The sequence below is a fragment of the Chanodichthys erythropterus genome, chromosome 24 (assembly GCF_024489055.1).
Source record: "Chanodichthys erythropterus isolate Z2021 chromosome 24, ASM2448905v1, whole genome shotgun sequence".
NCBI lineage: Eukaryota > Metazoa > Chordata > Actinopteri > Cypriniformes > Xenocyprididae > Chanodichthys > Chanodichthys erythropterus.
The window spans coordinates 6,722,542-6,743,475 of record NC_090244.1 but is presented as its reverse complement, the minus strand read 5'-3'; the positions used below and the strand labels follow the sequence as shown (position 1 = coordinate 6,743,475).

General features: G+C 37.3%; 3 protein-coding genes and 1 long non-coding RNA gene across 6 annotated transcripts; 1 reads left to right on the top strand and 3 right to left on the bottom strand.

Moving 5' to 3' along the window:
• Positions 1 to 3,897: 3,897 nt before the first annotated feature.
• LOC137014597 (sialic acid synthase-like) lies at positions 3,898 to 9,718 on the bottom strand. The gene is made up of 6 exons (XM_067378977.1): positions 6,484 to 9,718; positions 5,607 to 5,822; positions 5,379 to 5,478; positions 4,756 to 4,910; positions 4,369 to 4,635; positions 3,898 to 4,293 (listed from the first exon to the last, which is right to left on the bottom strand). Exons 1-6 carry the CDS (start codon positions 6,631 to 6,633, stop codon positions 4,105 to 4,107), a joined length of 1,077 nt encoding a protein of 358 aa, XP_067235078.1. The 5' UTR covers positions 6,634 to 9,718; the 3' UTR covers positions 3,898 to 4,104.
• LOC137014598 (uncharacterized) lies at positions 5,724 to 11,199 on the top strand. The gene is made up of 3 exons (XR_010893873.1): positions 5,724 to 5,832; positions 10,461 to 10,535; positions 11,063 to 11,199. It is a non-coding gene; the product is annotated as an uncharacterized lncRNA (long non-coding RNA).
• Positions 10,645 to 15,131, bottom strand: LOC137014595 (sialic acid synthase-like). Of its 3 annotated transcripts, none has more exons than XM_067378976.1 (6): positions 13,386 to 15,128; positions 12,509 to 12,724; positions 12,281 to 12,380; positions 11,657 to 11,811; positions 11,305 to 11,536; positions 10,648 to 11,206 (listed from the first exon to the last, which is right to left on the bottom strand). In XM_067378976.1, exons 1-6 carry the CDS (start codon positions 13,515 to 13,517, stop codon positions 11,037 to 11,039), a joined length of 1,005 nt encoding a protein of 334 aa, XP_067235077.1. In that variant the 5' UTR covers positions 13,518 to 15,128; the 3' UTR covers positions 10,648 to 11,036. The 3 variants fall into 3 exon arrangements, with proteins under 3 accessions (XP_067235075.1, XP_067235077.1, XP_067235076.1); XM_067378975.1 differs by having other exon boundaries at positions 10,649 to 11,206; positions 11,282 to 11,536; XM_067378974.1 differs by having other exon boundaries at positions 10,645 to 11,536; positions 13,386 to 15,131.
• A 2,691-nt stretch (positions 15,132 to 17,822) lies between these two features.
• LOC137015052 (sialic acid synthase-like) lies at positions 17,823 to 20,632 on the bottom strand. The gene is made up of 6 exons (XM_067379702.1): positions 20,349 to 20,632; positions 19,461 to 19,676; positions 19,233 to 19,332; positions 18,609 to 18,763; positions 18,223 to 18,489; positions 17,823 to 18,147 (listed from the first exon to the last, which is right to left on the bottom strand). Exons 1-6 carry the CDS (start codon positions 20,496 to 20,498, stop codon positions 17,959 to 17,961), a joined length of 1,077 nt encoding a protein of 358 aa, XP_067235803.1. The 5' UTR covers positions 20,499 to 20,632; the 3' UTR covers positions 17,823 to 17,958.
• Between the last annotated feature and the right edge of the window lie 302 nt (positions 20,633 to 20,934).

Below are 20,934 nucleotides of genomic sequence, written 5' to 3'. Positions count from 1 at the left end.
GCGTCACTAGTGTGTATGTATCGCTCTCTGCTTACCATGGGGACGTCGCACAGATGAGCAGATTGTCCAGATATGATGAAACTCTGACTCCTCCGTTCCTTAATGGTGTCAAAGCCACTTCCACAAATTTGGTGAAAACCCTGGGCGCTAAAGCAAGGCCAAAGGGGATTTTCATATGTTTGTATGCTGTGCCCTGATAAGCAAACCTCAGATATTTCCTGAAAATATCTATGTGAAAATATGTGTCCTAGAGGTCCACTGAGGTGAACCAATCCCCTTGAAGTTCTGAGCAAAAGCATTATGAATTTGTATTTTCTGAGGTGTTTGTTCAGGTAAATCTAAAATGGGATGGAGATTTTTTTTTTTTTTATTCCACTCTGCTCCCTCAGCCCTTGGCCTGGATGTGACAGAGAAAACTTTATTTGTGACGGGATGCTAATGCACTTTTGTCTTTCCTCCCCCAGAACAAACCTTATAGGTGGAGGGAGAGACAATTCTTTGGGGGGTGCTAGAGGAACATGGACCATTTTCCAGTGAACAGTTGACTTTGACCTGTCCACACAAACACATTGCACATTTAAATTTCTTCTCTGTTTCCCTGCTGGAGACTGTTTCAGTTTCATGAAACCGGGCTTTGACTGAGGGCCTGCGCTTCCCAGCTGTTGTGGTGGACCAGGACAAGAAGGCCTGAAAAACCCAGCCATAGCAATCTCTCTCCGATAACCACTAAGCTCATACTCCGACCGCAACTTTGAACTGCTCCGCGGGACGTGCACAGGTTTAAATCTGCAATGACGCATATCTCCTCCCAGAGCGCTGGGTTGGGAGATCCGGAGTCCAGCTGACGCCCCATCCCCTCTAATAACTAGGCTTGATAGGCTGTAAGGAGGGACGTCACGTTCAAAGCATGGATGGACAGTGCAGAAGATTTATAAATCTTTTAAAAAACAGAAGCGGCGAAGCACTCTGTTTTCCCTGGCAGCGAGGCCCCGGCTGAAGAAAGCGCTGCCCTGCGACTCGGGTGCAAATGATTCACCACAAATGATTCTACAGGGGAAGGATCTGCCATTCCCAAGTCCTCCATTCCCTGAACATCCAGCCTCGATAAGCCCTTGACAGGTACTCGGTGGGAAAAAGGCTTATCCCAAAACCTCTTAATTTCAGCTAAACAAGCCGGGACGGCCAGAATAAACTGCCTCGCTGGAGGGAGACATGACAGAAGTCTCTTTCCGTCATACAGGTCTCTTTCAGCTCCTTGACCTGCTGGTTGGGATGGCCAGTCCATCGACAGTCTAGCCATGGCCCTGCAACAGACCACGCATAAATCTGTATCCATCTGCACAGGGGAGGGTGAGCTCTCATCCAGAAAGCAGAAAACTCACCTTGACGCATTAGTTATCTTACTCTAAGTGGCAAGTCACTCACTTGTACGAATTTGTACGAATTTGTACGATTTGTCAACCCCAGTGACAGGTAGGTTTAGAGGCGGGGTTAGGGGTAGATGCAAGGGGGAGTGCAGCCGGCTCAGTTTGATCTGATGCTCTTGGGGCTCGTTGGAATTAATTTAATTTCAGGTATTGATAATAGGTTATGTAAAAAATAATTCGACTTGTTATAGAGAGGATAAAACTTGCCAAATATATTGGTTTCTTTTTAATAACAAAGTTCAGAATAAAAATATAACATAACAGTGAGAAGTCTTCACCACGAGGTTCTTGGCAACCTTCTGTTACAAGTTTTTCAATATATATAGCTTGCAGAGATCACATCGTTAAATAATAGAAGCATAATAGAATTTTAATATTTGTATATTTGTAAATAGAAATAAAGCCCTTATAAAGCTGCAAAGCATAAGTTACAAAGTTTGGCTGCAGTCTGCCTTGTGACACCTTTTGCCGACTGCAACACATTCTACAGATTCTAACACATTTTAACTGCTAAAGCATGTGACCTTCGCTTTCATTTCCGTATAACACTTCTAAAAATTCAACTCATGTCATTTCTGAGAAGTTCTACAGAAAATAATCAGCTAATAAATTCAGATACAATTGGTGCTGAAGCCTCTGTGCTCAAAGCTTCAACCTTGTTTGTAAGTTGGTTAATTTCACGCATAAAAGAATATGATTGTTTTAAAAGCAAAATCAATTTCATAATATTAATTTTCTGTTGCTGTCTGAGCAATTTGATCATCTCTTTGGCTTTCGAGTTGATCTTCAGTTGTCTCATTCAGGTTCCTTTCCTCCTTTTCGGCTTGCTTCTTTGAGTTTTGTCTTGTTCTTTTTGCAAACCTTGAGTGATCAAATCAGCCATATAATCTCTAAGTTCTTTTGGTTCGTTTGACAGAAATTTGGTAGTAAATTTCATTTCATTTGTTGGACCCAGCTCAACAATAGACATAACAAACAGTTGAAATGGGCTTGCGTATGACACAAGAATCTTGTATTGATTCCATCAGGGCCTTAACCACCATTCGAGGGGGACAAGTCACCCCCAATAACTGGAAATGGTCAAATTGTCCCACCCAATATTTGATATTTCTTAATGCTGCTCTCCATTACGCACTGGTCTGCTTGTTGTAAAGATGACATTTTAAAAAGTTACATTTTTAGGCCACTTTAGGCACTTGTACGAACTTTGATTATTTCACCCAAAAATGAAAATTCTGTCATTTATTACTTACCCTTATGCCGTTCCACACCCGTAAGACCTTCATTAATCTTCGGAACACAAATTTTTGTTTAAATCCGATGGCTCAGTGAGGCCTTCATAGGGAGCAATGACATTTTCTCTTTCAAGATCCATAAAGGTACTAAAAACATATTTAAATCAATTCATGTGAGTACAGTGGTTCAATATTAATATTATAAAGTGATGAGAATATTTTGGTGCGCCAAAAAACAAACAAAATAACGACTTATAAAGTGATGGCCGATTTCAAAACAATGCTTCAGGAAGCTTCGGAGCGTTATGAATCAGTGTATTGAATCTGCTGTTCGGAGCACCAAAGTTACGTGATTTCGGCCGTTGGCAGTTTGACTTTCAAAATTCGATACACTGATTCATAACGCTCCGATGCTCCGGCCATCACTAAAGTGGTTATTTAGGGTTTTTTTGGCGCACCACAAATATTCTCATAACATAACATAACATAACATAACATAACATAACATAACATAACATAAAGCTTATTTATATTTACCTATATTTGGAACCCATTTCTGATTCATCATAATATACATCAGAAACCTGGCACCAGACCAACACACTCTCCAAATTCTCCTAACAGCAACAAAGAAAGAGTAAGGGGAATATATTCATAGATATATAAATATTTGTATGTATGTGTATATGTTTATGTATGTGTGAATTTGTGCACACATGTATTGATCTACATTATTGACATAATGTATAGTTTTATTATATATTCTGTTTCTACTATTAAAATAGCACCATTGAATGTATATATGCAATCTATACATTTATCTTCTTTCTTTCATTTAGCTTTTTACTCCTAAATAAACTGACTCCCCCCTCAGGGCTTGGAAAAGGTTTTGAAGGAGACTGGGCAGTAAATCAATTCTCCCCAGGGTGAGATGACGCCGATCCAGTAGGTACGCTCACTGAAATATGCTCTAATGAAGCATTCATAGCTGTTAGGGCCACTCTGATGCCCCTAAATAGCAACCTGATCTAATACCACCTCTGTGCCCCATATCATATCATATCATATCATATCATCTCATCCTTTTTTCTTTCTTTCTTTTTTTTTGCAACTTATGTACCCATTTATTTATTTACTCTCTTTTTCTTTTTTCTTTCTTCAACACATCTTGCTGTTGTGGAACACAGCTTGGTCTAATAAAGAGACCAATATGAACTAAGTTGAATTGAAATTGATTGAGAGAATGATATTTTAATTGACAAAGTGACATTCACATTCACCACAATTTCAAAGACAATTATAGTCTACAAGACAGGCTACAACATGGAACAAACTTATAGCAAGACATTAGGCATATTCTAAATCAATACAAAACGTCATATTTCTGATTTAATAAAAGTATATGACCCCTTCATTGCCCTATATTTTGGAGTGTCTGATCATCAGTCTTGTATTATGGCATCAGTAATGGTGGCATCTTTCTCCAGGTCCACAGTGATTTTCTTGCCAACCAGTTTGAAGATGTTCTCTGGTCTCATGCCGTGCGGTTCGGCCACTTTTACTGTCAGCATGTCGAGAGTTAATGTCTGACCCTTCTGCAATGGTTTCCGGGCCACCACTGACTTCCCCAACTGCAAGAAAGGAGTTAAAGAACTGAGCAAAAGCCACCTATTGATTTTAAACAAAGAATGACCGTTATATGTGACCTTGCTGTGACAGGAAGCCTCACAGGGCAGCATCTGTTTGATTGGCGAGCCCATTGCCATCTCAACCTTCCTGATGGCTTTCACCAGCTCCGCCAGCTCCGCCGGCTCCAGTGATGCTGAATGGTCACTGCCTTTCCAGCTCTTATCCAGGGTCACATGACGCTCCAGGACCTTTGCCCCAAGTGCCACAGCAGCCACAGACACATGGAGGCCCGTCTCATGTCCAGAGTAGCCTATGGGAATGTCCGGAAACTCCTTCTGGAACTCCTGCATAGGAAAAGGGAAAGAAAGATTTCAAACTACTCTGCTACTACTAAAAAAAATTAACATTTTCTTCAGTAATTTATGAACATTATAAAGATGAGATTAAAGCTATTTATGTCTTACAGGGATCAGGCTGAGGTTGACGTGCTCTAGTGGCAGTGGATAAGCGCTGGTGCACTGCAGGAACGTGAAATTGGGATTGTGCTTCTTGACGGTTTGGTAAACACAGCGCATGGTCTCCATAGACTGCATTCCACTAGAAATCACCATGGGACGACCTATAAAAATAGTCAAACTTCAGCTTCAAGATATGGCTGCTTCTGGGAGAACATAAAGTAATTGTTTCAGTCATTAACACATTAAGATTAGTTCACACATGTCGATTTCTCTGCAGACTTAAATCCAGCCCAACGTGAAACTCCAGAAAATCCACACCAGGATTTCTAGGTTTCATTCGCTCTGCTCTTTGGCCAATCAGCACTGTCAATACGTAATTGCCCAGGGGCTTCAGAATAACTGACTTCAAATGCACAAGAGAAGCTACTCAGATTCAGTTCTCATTTGTGAGTCACTGTGGATAGTGTCTGAAATGTTATATAAATAGAGGAACAATGAGACCTTGAGAGTGAAGATGACAGATCTCAGTCAAAGGAGAACAAGTTTACAGCAACAACTCTCTTAAATTTGTGTAACAACAGCTTCTAGACTTTTCATTTGAAATGGGTCTCAACGTCACTGAGTTTTACCTTTTTTGGCTGTTTTCTCCAGGTAAGGGATATTGTTGGTGTCAGCTGAGGCAACTTTGAAAAACGGCACATTGATTTCATGAAGAAATTCTACAGCCATCTGATTGAGGTAGGGAGAGGAAAAGTTATGAGATGCATTTCAAACTACGGGGTCTCTAAGGGATATTTGCATGTTAACATGCATATATTCTCTGTACTAAACATTGGGACCCTCTTTCATTTGTTCACCTCGTCCATCCCTGATGCAGTAAAGAAGATGCCAACTTCACTGGCGTACTGTTGCAGCTCTCTGTACTGCTGGTGACTGAACTCCAGATGGTGCTTATGAGCCCCGTAGGTCGGGCCCCAGGCGTGAGGGGACGTGTAGGGACGCTCCAGAGCCTGCTTGGTGAATCTGTGTTCGATCTCGCTCTTTTGAAACTTGGCACAGTCGGCTCCACAGTCCTGAATGGAGGTAAATGTGGAAGTAGAAGTGGACTTAGTTGACAACAATCAGCATTTTTTTTTTATGAAAAATGAGTTTCACCATATAAGAAATCTAAAAGTTAATTTGATGTGATATAATGTGTGAGTTATAGCTCAGGAGCTGTTTTAAAGAAGCTTCCTCTTTAATTATTGACTTAAGATTTGCAAAAGTTCTTGCTTTTTTTAAAGTGAATTTACCATGGTGGGATAGACAGAAACGCGTTCTTGTGGTTAAAAACATGAGACAAATGTTAGTCAAACGGGGAAAAATTTCAAGGTCTTGAAATGAGTTTTTAAAAATTATGCACATGTTTACATTGAAAAACAATGGAAAGTAGCTCAGTGAAATGGAAAAACACATTCTGTGTGAACAGCCCTGTTTCTGTATCCTGTTTCCATGTCATTTCCTCTGTTAACTAGAAAATACAGGTAAAATCATTGATATTAATAGTTTCTCACTTAAATTAGTCTTTTAACTGTAATTTTTTATATGAAAATTGTGGTTTTGGTGTTCCCCTGGTCGTGCTAACATTGACATCTACACATCTCACTGCTCCCCCCTCCCCTGTTGTTTCAAAATATGAAAAGAACCGGCATCAACACGGTATCAGACTTCACATCTGATAAAGCAGTACTTTACCTTGGCCATTCGGATCATTTTTTTGGCAATTTCTATGTCTCCTTGATGGTTCTGTCCAATCTCAGCGATGATAAAACAGGGGTACGAGCCCCCGATTTTTCTTCCTGGACAAAGTTCAAACTCAGCAGACATTTTATCAGATTTTATCATTTTTTTGATTAAGAGGCTGGAGATGTGACCACAGGTGTGCTCTCATCAAGCAAAGGGGCTGGGAAGAAGGGCACACTGTAACTTAAAGAGTGACAAGTGCTCCACCCTATTGCCAAAATCCTCGCAGACACCCACATAGGGCATGTATCAAATATATACAGTTAGTAATTGTAAAAAAGATTGTAGTTAGTAATGTGATCTAGATTACTTAATTTAGGTAATTTCATTACTTTTTAGATTACTTTTGACCTGACTCGTTTATCACATTGATTTAAACATAAATCATATTAAAAAAACAGCCAATATTTTACGTTGTGTGTGGTGACAGGGATATGCAAATCATTTTAGAGAGTACAAATTAAATAATAATGGATCAAATTTTCAAAGTCAACATTACAAAGTTAACATGTGGCATCCGAATTTATGGGCTCATCTCTTTTCCATATTTATGATTAACATTAGATAATTATTACTGTTGTAAATGAAACTATACTTAGTCTTAGCAGGCAAATAAAGCAGCAACATACCAGTACTGTGCCATAGGCCTGTATATAACACTACAGCGCTCTGAATACCCTTGTGAAAAAGAAGTGTACTTAATTGTATTGAAAGTGTACTTTGTGTGTACTTCAAATCTTAAAGTATACTTTTTAAAAAGTGCACTTGCAGATAATATAATATAATTAAAATTAAAGGCCACTTAACTGTACTTAAATAGAATATACTTTAATGACAATATTTATTATCATGCTCACACTTTTTAAAAATGCCCTTTGTAATAATGTCAAATTAAGTTGTACTTAAAGAAAGTACACTTAAATGACAATATTTACTAACACGCTTGAGTGCACTTTGTAATAATGACTTATTAATTGTACTTACAGAAAGTACACTTTAATGACAATATTTATTAACACGCTTAAGTGCAGTTTTTAAAAATGCACTTTGTAATAATGACTTATTAAGTTGTACTTAAAAAAAAGTACACTTTAATAACAATGTTTATTTCTAAACATGCTTAAGAGCACTTTTTAAAAATGCACTTAATTTTTACTTAATTATGACTTTATGGTGTTTTAAATAAGTAAACTTATTCTGATATATTGACATATATTAAAGCACATGAAAAATAATTTATTTTAATTTCAACTTAAGTGTGTTTTCCAAAATGACATTTGTTAATGTATTTTAAATGTGCTTAGTCTTTAATAAATACTGTGTGCATTAATACACTTGAAATTTATTTTTCTTTTGAATTTCAATACACTTGCTCTTATACAGTGTATAATCCTGTACAACTTATTGTTGAAATGTTTATCACCAGCTCCTGCTCTAAACTCGACTAGTGTCAGTTTTCTACATAATATTTGACATAAAATGTTTTTTTATGGAGTGCTGTATTTGTGATACTTAATGCAACAGTGCTGTACTTTACATATGTGTATAATACTTTTAATATCATTGTTGTTCTAAGTTGATTAAACATATTTAATTGCAAGCAAAAGTTTAAAGGGCACCTATTATGCAAAATTCACTTTTACATGGTGTTTGACCATAAATGTGTGTTGGCAGTGTGTGAGCAAAACCACCCTAGAATGAGAAAAATCCACCCAGTGTTTTTTTACAATCTCGATAATTCTTAAGCACTGTCTCAGAACACCCTGTTCTAAGATTGCTCTCACTGTGACGTAGAATTGCGCTAAGCCCCACCCACGTGGTTTGATTGACAATCTGGTTTTGGCATAGACCCCGCCGTCGGAGATCTGTCAACCATCCTTCATTGTTTCAACGACAGCCGGAAATGTCTCCTAAGAAACATAAGTGTTCTGTTGTGGGATGTAATAATGAACATAGTAGTTTTCACTTACTTCCGACATCAGAGCCACTGAAAACGCAGTGGATGGATTTTATTTACGAGGGTTATAGAGAGGATAAAACTTGCCAAATATATTGGTTTCTTTTTAATAACAAAGTTCAGAATAAAAATATAACATAACAGTGAGAAGTCTTCACCACGAGGTTCTTGGCAACCTTCTGTTACAAGTTTTTCAATATATATAGCTTGCAGAGATCACATCGTTAAATAATAGAAGCATAATAGAATTTTAATATTTGTATATTTGTAAATAGAAATAAAGCCCTTATAAAGCTGCAAAGCATAAGTTACAAAGTTTGGCTGCAGTCTGCCTTGTGACACCTTTTGCTGACTGCAACACATTCTACAGATTCTAACACATTTTAACTGCTAAAGCATGTGACCTTCGCTTTCATTTCCGTATAACACTTCTAAAAATTCAACTCATGTCATTTCTGAGAAGTTCTACAGAAAATAATCAGCTAATAAATTCAGTTACAATTGGTGCTGAAGCCTCTGTGCTCAAAGCTTCAACCTTGTTTGTAAGTTGGTTAATTTCACGCATAAAAGAATATGATTGTTTTAAAAGCAAAATCAATTTCATAATATAAATTTTCTGTTGCTGTCTCAGCAATTTGATCATCTCTTTGGCTTTCGAGTTGATCTTCAGTTGTCCCATTCAGGTTCCTTTCTTCCTTTTTGGCTTGCTTCTTTGAGTTTTGTCTTGTTCTTTTTGCAAACCTTGAGTGATCAAATCAGCCATATAATCTCTAAGTTCTTTTGGTTCGTTTGACAGAAATTTGGTAGTAAATTTCATTTCATTTGTTGGACCCAGCTCAACAATAGACATAACAAACAGTTGAAATGGGCTTGCGTATGACACAAGAATCTTGTATTGATTCCATCAGGGCCTTAACCACCATTTGAGGGGGACAAGTCACCCCCAATAACTGGAAATGGTCAAATTGTCCCACCCAATATTTGATATTTCTTAATGCTGCTCTCCATTACGCACTGGTCTGCTTGTTGTAAAGATGACATTTTAAAAAGTTACATTTTTAGGCCACTTTAGGCACTTGTACGAACTTTGATTATTTCACCCAAAAATGAAAATTCTGTCATTTATTACTTACCCTTATGCCGTTCCACACCTGTAAGACCTTCATTAATCTTCGGAACACAATTTTTTTTTGAAATCCGATGGCTCAGTGAGGCCTTCATAGGGAGCAATGACATTTTCTCTTTCAAGATCCATAAAGGTACTAAAAACATATTTAAATCAATTCATGTGAGTACAGTGGTTCAATATTAATATTATAAAGTGATGAGAATATTTTTGGTGCGCCAAAAAACAAACAAAATAACGACTTATAAAGTGATGGCCGATTTCAAAACAATGCTTCAGGAAGCTTCGGAGCGTTATGAATCAGTGTATTGAATCTGCTGTTCGGAGCACCAAAGTTACGTGATTTCGGCCGTTGGCAGTTTGACTTTCAAAATTCGATACACTGATTCATAACGCTCCGGCCATCACTAAAGTGGTTATTTAGGTTTTTTTTGGCGCACCACAAATATTCTCATAACATAACATAACATAACATAACATAACATAACATAAAACTTATTTATATTTACCTATATTTGGAACCCATTTCTGATTCATCATAATATACATCAGAAACCTGGCACCAGACCAACACACTCTCCAAATTCTCCTAACAGCAACAAAGAAAGAGTAAGGGGAATATATTCATAGATATATAAATATTTGTATGTATGTGTATATGTTTATGTATGTGTGAATTTGTGCACACATGTATTGATCTACATTATTGACATAATGTATAGTTTTAATATATATTCTGTTTCTACTATTAAAATAGCACCATTGAATGTATATATGCAATCTATACATTTATCTTCTTTCTTTCATTTAGCTTTTTACTCCTAAATAAACTGACTCCCCCCTCAGGGCTTGGAAAAGGTTTTGAAGGAGACTGGGCAGTAAATCAGTTCTCCCCAGGGTGAGATGACGACGATCCAGTAGGTACGCTCACTGAAATATGCTCTAATGAAGCATTCATAGCTGTTAGGGCCACTCTGATGCCCCTAAATAGCAACCTGATCTAATACCACCTCTGTACCCCATATCATATCATATCATCTCATCCTTTTTTCTTTCTTTCTTTTTTTTGCAACTTATGTACCCATTTATTTATTTACTCTCTTTTTCTTTTTTCTTTCTTCAACACATCTTGCTGTTGTGGAACACAGCTTGGTCTAATAAAGAGACCAATATGAACTAAGTTGAATTGAAATTGATTGAGAGAATGATATTTTAATTGACAAAGTGACATTCACATTCACCACAATTTCAAAGACAATTATAGTCTACAAGACAGGCTACAACATGGAACAAACTTATAGCAAGACATTAGGCATATTCTAAATCAATACAAAACGTCATATTTCTGATTTAATAAAAGTATAAGACCCCTTCATTGCCCTATATTTTGGAGTGTCTGATCATCAGTCTTGTATTATGGCATCAGTAATGGTGGCATCTTTCTCCAGGTCCACAGTGATTTTCTTGCCAACCAGTTTGAAGATGTTCTCTGGTCTCATGCCGTGCGGTTCGGCCACTTTTACTGTCAGCATGTCGAGAGTTAATGTCTGACCCTTCTGCAATGGTTTCCGGGCCACCTCTGACTTCCCCAACTGCAAGAAAGGAGTTAAAGAATTGAGCAAAAGCCACCTATTGATTTTAAACAAAGAACAACCGTTATATGTGACCTTGCTGTGACAGGAAGCCTCACAGGGCAGCATCTGTTTGATTGGCGAGCCCATTGCCATCTCAACCTTCCTGATGGCTTTCACCAGCTCCGCCAGCTCCGCCGGCTCCAGTGATGCTGAATGGTCACTGCCTTTCCAGCTCTTATCCAGGGTCACATGACGCTCCAGGACCTTTGCCCCAAGTGCCACAGCAGCCACAGACACATGGATGCCCGTCTCATGTCCAGAGTAGCCTATGGGAATGTCCGGAAACTCCTGCATTGGAAAAGGGAAAGAAAGATTTCAAACTACTCTGCTACTACTAAAAAAAATTAACATTTTCTTCAGTAATTTATGAACATTATAAAGATGAGATTAAAGCTATTTATGTCTTACAGGGATCAGGCTGAGGTTGACGTGCTCTAGTGGCAGTGGATAAGCGCTGGTGCACTGCAGAAACGTGAAATTGGGATTGTGCTTCTTGACGGTTTGGTAAACACAGCGCATGGTCTCCATAGACTGCATTCCACTAGAAATCACCATGGGACGACCTATAAAAATAGTCAAAACTTCAGCTTCAAGATATGGCTGCTTCTGGGAGAACATAAAGTAATTGTTTCAGTCATTAACACATTAAGATTAGTTCACACATGTCGATTTCTCTGCAGACTTAAATCCAGCCCAACGTGAAACTCCAGAAAATCCACACCAGGATTTCTAGGTTTCATTCGCTCTGCTCTTTGGCCAATCAGCACTGTCAATACGTAATTGCCCAGGGGCTTCAGAATAACTGACTTCAAATGCACAAGAGAAGCTATTCAGATTCAGTTCTCATTTGTGAGTCACTGTGGATAGTGTCTGAAATGTTAGATAAATAGAGGAACAATGAGACCTTGGGAGTGAAGATGACAGATCTCAGTCAAAGGAGAACAAGTTTACAGCAACAACTCTCTTAAATTTGTGTAACAACAGCTTCTAGACTTTTCATTTGAAATGGGTCTCAACGTCACTGAGTTTTACCTTTTTTGGCAGTTTTCTCCAGGTAAGGGATATTGTTGGTGTCAGCTGAGGCAACTTTGAAAAACGGCACATTGATTTCATGAAGAAATTCTACAGCCATCTGATTGAGGTAGGGAGAGGAAAAGTTATGAGATGCATTTCAAACTACGGGGTCTCTAAGGGATATTTGCATGTTAACATGCATATATTCTCTATAATAAACATTGGGACCCTCTTTCATTTGTTCACCTCGTCCATCCCTGATGCAGTAAAGAAGATGCCAACTTCACTGGCGTACTGTTGCAGCTCTCTGTACTGCTGGTGACTGAACTCCAGATGGTGCTTATGAGCCCCGTAGGTCGGGCCCCAGGCGTGAGGGGACGTGTAGGGACGCTCCAGAGCCTGCTTGGTGAATCTGTGTTCGATCTCGCTCTTTTGAAACTTGGCACAGTCGGCTCCACAGTCCTGAATGGAGATAAATGGGGAAGTAGAAGTGGATTTAGTTGACAACAATCAGCATTTTTTTTTTATGAAAAATTAGTTTCACCATATAAGAAATCTAAAAGTTAATTTGATGTGATATAATGTGTGAGTTATAGCTCAGGAGCTGTTTTAAAGAAGCTTCCTCTTTAATTATTGACTTAAGATTTGCAAAAGTTCTTGCTTTTTTTAAAGTGAATTTACCATGGTGGGATAGACAGAAACACGTTCTTGTGGTTAAAAACATGAGACAAATGTTAGTCAAACGGGGAAAAATTTCAAGGTCTTGAAATGAGTTTTTAAAAATTATGCACATGTTTACGTTGAAAAACAATGGAAAGTAGCTCAGTGAAATGGAAAAACACATTCTGTGTGAACAGCCCTGTTTCTGTATCCTGTTTCCATGTCATTTCTTCTGTTAACTAGAAAATACAGGTAAAATCATTGATATTAATAGTTTCTCACTTAAATTAGTCTTTTAACTGTAATTTTTTATATGAAAATTGTGGTTTTGGTGTTCCCCTGGTCGTGCTAACATTGACATCTACACATCTCACTGCTCCCCCCTCCCCTGTTGTTTCAAAATATGAAAAGAACCGGCATCAACACGGTATCAGACTTCACATTTGATAAAGCAGTACTTTACCTTGGCCATTCGGATCATTTTTTTGGCAATTTCTATGTCTCCTTGATGGTTCTGTCCAATCTCAGCGATGATAAAACAGGGGTTGGAGCCCCCGATTTTTCTTCCTGGACAAAGTTCAAACTCAGCAGACATTTTATCAGACTTATCTTTTTTTTGATTAAGAGGCTAGAGATGTGACCACAGGTGTGCTCTCATCAAGCAAAGGGGCTGGGAAGAAGGGCACACTGTAATTTAAAGAGTGACAAGTGCTCCACCCTATTGCCAAAATCCTCGCAGACACCCACATAGGGCATGTATCAAATATATACAGTTAGTAATTGTAAAAAAGATTGTAGTTAGTAATGTGATCTAGATTACTTAATTTAGGTAATTTCATTACTTTTTAGATTACTTTTGACCTGACTCGTTTATCACATTGATTTAAACATAAATCATATTAAAAAAACAGCCAATATTTTACGTTGTGTGTGGTGACAGGGATATGCAAATCATTTTAGAGAGTACAAATTAAATAATAATGGATCAAATTTTCAAAGTCAACATTACAAAGTTAACATGTGGCATCCGAATTTATGGGCTCATCTCTTTTCCATATTTATGATTAACATTAGATAATTATTACTGTTGTAAATGAAACTATACTTAGTCTTAGCAGGCAAATAAAGCAGCAACATACCAGTACTGTGCCATAGGCCTGTATATAACACTACAGCGCTCTGAATACCCTTGTGAAAAAGAAGTGTACTTAATTGTATTGAAAGTGTACTTTGTGTGTACTTCAAATCTTAAAGTATACTTTTTAAAAAGTGCACTTGCAGATAATATAATATAATTAAAATTAAAGGCCACTTAACTGTACTTAAATAGAATATACTTTAATGACAATATTTATTATCATGCTCACACTTTTTAAAAATGCCCTTTGTAATAATGTCAAATTAAGTTGTACTTAAAGAAAGTACACTTAAATGACAATATTTACTAACACGCTTGAGTGCACTTTGTAATAATGACTTATTAATTGTACTTACAGAAAGTACACTTTAATGACAATATTTATTAACACGCTTAAGTGCAGTTTTTAAAAATGCACTTTGTAATAATGACTTATTAATTGTACTTAAAAAAAAGTACACTTTAATAACAATGTTTATTTCTAAACATGCTTAAGAGCACTTTTTAAAAATGCACTTAATTTTTACTTAATTATGACTTTATGGTGTTTTAAATAAGTAAACTTATTCTGATATATTGACATATATTAAAGCACATGAAAAATAATTTATTTTAATTTCAACTTAAGTGTGTTTTCCAAAATGACATTTGTTAATGTATTTTAAATGTGCTTAGTCTTTAATAAATACTGTGTGCATTAATACACTTGAAATTTATTTTTCTTTTGAATTTCAATACACTTGCTCTTATACAGTGTATAATCCTGTACAACTTATTGTTGAAATGTTTATCACCAGCTCCTGCTCTAAACTCGACTAGTGTCAGTTTTCTACATAATATTTGACATAAAATGTTTTTTTATGGAGTGCTGTATTTGTGATACTTAATGCAACAGTGCTGTACTTTACATATGTGTATAATACTTTTAATATCATTGTTGTTCTAAGTTGATTAAACATATTTAATTGCAAGCAAAAGTTTAAAGGGCACCTATTATGCAAAATTCACTTTTACATGGTGTTTGACCATAAATGTGTGTTGGCAGTGTGTGAGCAAAACCACCCTAGAATGAGAAAAATCCACCCAGTGTTTTTTTTACAATCTCGATAATTCATAAGCACTGTCTCAGAACGCCCTGTTCTAAGATTGCTCTCACTGTGACGTAGAATTGCGCTAAGCCCCACCCACGTGGTTTGATTGACAATCTGGTTTTGGCATAGACCCCGCCGTCGGAGATCTGTCAACCATCCTTCATTGTTTCAACGACAGCCGGAAATGTCTCCTAAGAAACATAAGTGTTCTGTTGTGGGATGTAATAATGAACATAGTAGTTTTCACTTACTTCCGACATCAGAGCCACTGAAAACGCAGTGGATGGATTTTATTTACGAGGGTTATAGAGAGGATAAAACTTGCCAAATATATTGGTTTCTTTTTAATAACAAAGTTCAGAATAAAAATATAACATAACAGTGAGAAGTCTTCACCACGAGGTTCTTGGCAACCTTCTGTTACAAGTTTTTCAATATATATAGCTTGCAGAGATCACATCGTTAAATAATAGAAGCATAATAGAATTTTAATATTTGTATATTTGTAAATAGAAATAAAGCCCTTATAAAGCTGCAAAGCATAAGTTACAAAGTTTGGCTGCAGTCTGCCTTGTGACACCTTTTGCTGACTGCAACACATTCTACAGATTCTAACACATTTTAACTGCTAAAGCATGTGACCTTCGCTTTCATTTCCGTATAACACTTCTAAAAATTCAACTCATGTCATTTCTGAGAAGTTCTACAGAAAATAATCAGCTAATAAATTCAGTTACAATTGGTGCTGAAGCCTCTGTGCTCAAAGCTTCAACCTTGTTTGTAAGTTGGTTAATTTCACGCATAAAAGAATATGATTGTTTTAAAAGCAAAATCAATTTCATAATATAAATTTTCTGTTGCTGTCTCAGCAATTTGATCATCTCTTTGGCTTTCGAGTTGATCTTCAGTTGTCCCATTCAGGTTCCTTTCTTCCTTTTTGGCTTGCTTCTTTGAGTTTTGTCTTGTTCTTTTTGCAAACCTTGAGTGATCAAATCAGCCATATAATCTCTAAGTTCTTTTGGTTCGTTTGACAGAAATTTGGTAGTAAATTTCATTTCATTTGTTGGACCCAGCTCAACAATAGACATAACAAACAGTTGAAATGGGCTTGCGTATGACACAAGAATCTTGTATTGATTCCATCAGGGCCTTAACCACCATTTGAGGGGGACAAGTCACCCCCAATAACTGGAAATGGTCAAATTGTCCCACCCAATATTTGATATTTCTTAATGCTGCTCTCCATTACGCACTGGTCTGCTTGTTGTAAAGATGACATTTTAAAAAGTTACATTTTTAGGCCACTTTAGGCACTTGTACGAACTTTGATTATTTCACCCAAAAATGAAAATTCTGTCATTTATTACTTACCCTTATGCCGTTCCACACCCGTAAGACCTTCATTAATCTTCGGAACACAATTTTTTTTTGAAATCCGATGGCTCAGTGAGGCCTTCATAGGGAGCAATGACATTTTCTCTTTCAAGATCCATAAAGGTACTAAAAACATATTTAAATCAATTCATGTGAGTACAGTGGTTCAATATTAATATTATAAAGTGATGAGAATATTTTTGGTGCGCCAAAAAACAAACAAAATAACGACTTATAAAGTGATGGCCGATTTCAAAACAATGCTTCAGGAAGCTTCGGAGCGTTATGAATCAGTGTATTGAATCTGCTGTTCGGAGCACCAAAGTTACGTGATTTCGGCCGTTGGCAGTTTGACTTTCAAAATTCGATACACTGATTCATAACGCTCCGGCCATCACTAAACTGGTTATTTAGGTTTTTTTTGGCGCACCACAAATATTCTCATAACATAACATAACATAACATAACATAACATAACATAACATAACATAACATAACATAACATAACATAACATAACATAAAACTTATTTATATTTACCTATATTTGGAACCCATTTCTGATTCATCATAATATACATCAGAAACCTGGCACCAGACCAACACACTCTCCAAATTCTCCTAACAGCAACAAAGAAAGAGTAAGGCGAATATATTCATAGATATATAAATATTTGTATGTATGTGTATATGTTTATGTATGTGTGAATTTGTGCACACATGTATTGATCTACATTATTGACATAATGTATAGTTTTAATATATATTCTGTTTCTACTATTAAAATAGCACCATTGAATGTATATATGCAATCTATACATTTATCTTCTTTCTTTCATTTAGCTTTTTACTCCTAAATAAACTGACTCCCCCCTCAGGGCTTGGAAAAGGTTTTGAAGGAGACTGGGCAGTAAATCAGTTCTCCCCAGGGTGAGATGACGACGATCCAGTAGGTACGCTCACTGAAATATGCTCTAATGAAGCATTCATAGCTGTTAGGGCCACTCTGATGCCCCTAAATAGCAACCTGATCTAATACCACCTCTGTGCCCCATATCATATCATATCATCTCATCCTTTTTTCTTTCTTTCTTTTTTTTGCAACTTATGTACCCATTTATTTATTTACTCTCGTTTTCTTTTTTCTTTCTTCAACACATCTTGCTGTTGTGGAACACAGCTTGGTCTAATAAAGAGACCAATATGAACTAAGTTGAATTGAAATTGATTGAGAGAATGATATTTTAATTGACAAAGTGACATTCACATTTACCACAATTTCAAAGACAATTATAGTCTACAAGACAGGCTACAACATGGAACAAACTTATAGCAAGACATTAGGCATATTCTAAATCAATACAAAACGTCATATTTCTGATTTAATAAAAGTATATGACCCCTTCATTGCCCTATATTTTGGAGTGTCTGATCATCAGTCTTGTATTATGGCATCAGTAATGGTGGCATCTTTCTCCAGGTCCACAGTGATTTTCTTGCCAACCAGTTTGAAGATGTTCTCTGGTCTCATGCCGTGCGGTTCGGCCACTTTTACTGTCAGCATGTCGAGAGTTAATGTCTGACCCTTCTGCAATGGTTTCCGGGCCACCACTGACTTCCCCAACTGCAAGAAAGGAGATAAAGAATTGAGCAAAAGTCACCTATTGATTTTAAACAAAGAACAACCGTTATATGTGACCTTGCTGTGACAGGAAGCCTCACAGGGCAGCATCTGTTTGATTGGCGAGCCCATTGCCATCTCAACCTTCCTGATGGCTTTCACCAGCTCTGCCAGCTCCGCCGGCTCCAGTGATGCTGAATGGTCACTGCCTTTCCAGCTCTTATCCAGGGTCACATGACGCTCCAGGACCTTTGCCCCAAGTGCCACAGCAGCCACAGACACATGGATGCCCGTCTCATGTCCAGAGTAGCCTATAGGAATATCCGGAAACTCCTTCTGGAACTCCTGCATAGGAAAAGGGAAAGAAAGATTTCAAACTACTCTGCTACTACTAAAAAAATTAACATTTTCTTCAGTAATTTATGAACATTATAAAGATGAGATTAAAGCTATTTATGTCTTACAGGGATCAGGCTGAGGTTGACGTGCTCTAGTGGCAGTGGATAAGCGCTGGTGCACTGCAGGAACGTGAAATTGGGATTGTGCTTCTTGACGGTTTGGTAAACACAGCGCATGGTCTCCATAGACTGCATTCCACTAGAAATCACCATGGGACGACCTATAAAAATAGTCAAAACTTCAGCTTCAAGATATGGCTGCTTCTGGGAGAACATAAAGTAATTGTTTCAGTCATTAACACATTAAGATTAGTTCACACATGTCGATTTCTCTGCAGACTTAAATCCAGCCCAACGTGAAACTCCAGAAAATCCACACCAGGATTTCTAGGTTTAATTCGCTCTGCTCTTTGGCCAATCAGCACTGTCAATACGTAATTGCCCAGGGGCTTCAGAATAACTGACTTCAAATGCACAAGAGAAGCTATTCAGATTCAGTTCTCATTTGTGAGTCACTGTGGATAGTGTCTGAAATGTTAGATAAATAGAGGAACAATGAGACCTTGGGAGTGAAGATGACAGATCTCAGTCAAAGGAGAACAAGTTTACAGCAACAACTCTCTTAAATTTGTGTAACAACAGCTTCTAGACTTTTCATTTGAAATGGGTCTCAACGTCACTGAGTTTTACCTTTTTTGGCAGTTTTCTCCAGGTAAGGGATATTGTTGGTGTCAGCTGAGGCAACTTTGAAAAACGGCACATTGATTTCATGAAGAAATTCTACAGCCATCTGATTGAGGTAGGGAGAGGAAAAGTTATGAGATGCATTTCAAACTACGGGGTCTCTAAGGGATATTTGCATGTTAACATGCATATATTCTCTATAATAAACATTGGGACCCTCTTTCATTTGTTCACCTCGTCCATCCCTGATGCAGTAAAGAAGATGCCAACTTCACTGGCGTACTGTTGCAGCTCTCTGTACTGCTGGTGACTGAACTCCAGATGGTGCTTATGAGCCCCGTAGGTCGGGCCCCAGGCGTGAGGGGACGTGTAGGGACGCTCCAGAGCCTGCTTGGTGAATCTGTGTTCGATCTCGCTCTTTTGAAACTTGGCACAGTCGGCTCCACAGTCCTGAATGGAGATAAATGTGGAAGTAGAAGTGGATTTAGTTGACAACAATCAGCATTTTTTTAATGAAAAATTAGTTTCACCATATAAGAAATCTAAAAGTTAATTTGATGTGATATAATGTGTGAGTTATAGCTCAGGAGCTGTTTTAAAGAAGCTTCCTCTTTAATTATTGACTTAAGATTTGCAAAAGTTCTTGCTTTTTTTTAAAGTGAATTTACCATGGTTACTAAACAGGTGGGATAGACAGGAACACGTTCTTGTGGTTAAAAACATGAGACAAATGTTAGTCAAACGGGGAAAAATTTCAAGGTCTTGAAATGAGTTTTTAAAAATTATGCACATGTTTACGTTGAAAAACAATGGAAAGTAGCTCAGTGAAATGGAAAAACACATTCTGTGTGAACAGCCCTGTTTCTGTATCCTGTTTCCATGTCATTTCCTCTGTTAACTAGAAAATACAGGTAAAATCATTGATATTAATAGTTTCTCACTTAAATTAGTCTTTTAACTGTAATTTTTTATATGAAAATTGTGGTTTTGGCGTTCCCCTGGTCGTGCTAACATTGACATCTACACATCTCACTGCTCCCCCCTCCCCTGTTGTTTCAAAATATGAAAAGAACCGGCATCAACACGGTATCAGACTTCACATTTGATAAAGCAGTACTTTACCTTGGCCATTCGGATCATTTTTTTGGCAATTTCTATGTCTCCTTGATGGTTCTGTCCAATCTCAGCGATGATAAAACAGGGGTTGGGGCCCCCGATTTTTCTTCCTGGACAAAGTTCAAACTCAGCAGACATTTTATCAGATTTTATCATTTTTTTGATTAAGAGGCTGGAGATGTGACCACAGGTGTGCTCTCATCAAGCAAAGGGGCTGGGAAGAAGGGCACACTGTAATTTAAAGAGTGAAAAGTGCTCCACCCTATTGCCAAAATCCTCGCACACACCCACATAGGGCATGTATCAAATATATACAGTTAGTAATTGTAAAAAAGATTGTAGTTAGTAATGTGATCTAGATTACTTATTTTAGGTAATTTCATTACTTTTTAGATTACTTTTGACCTGACTCGTTTATCACATTGATTTAAACATAAATCATATTAAAAAAACAGCCAATATTTTACGTTGTGTGTGGTGACAGGGATATGCAAATCATTTTAGAGAGTACAAATTAAATAATAATGGATCAAATTTTCAAAGTCAACATTACAAAGTTAACATGTGGCATCCGAATTTATGGGCTCATCTC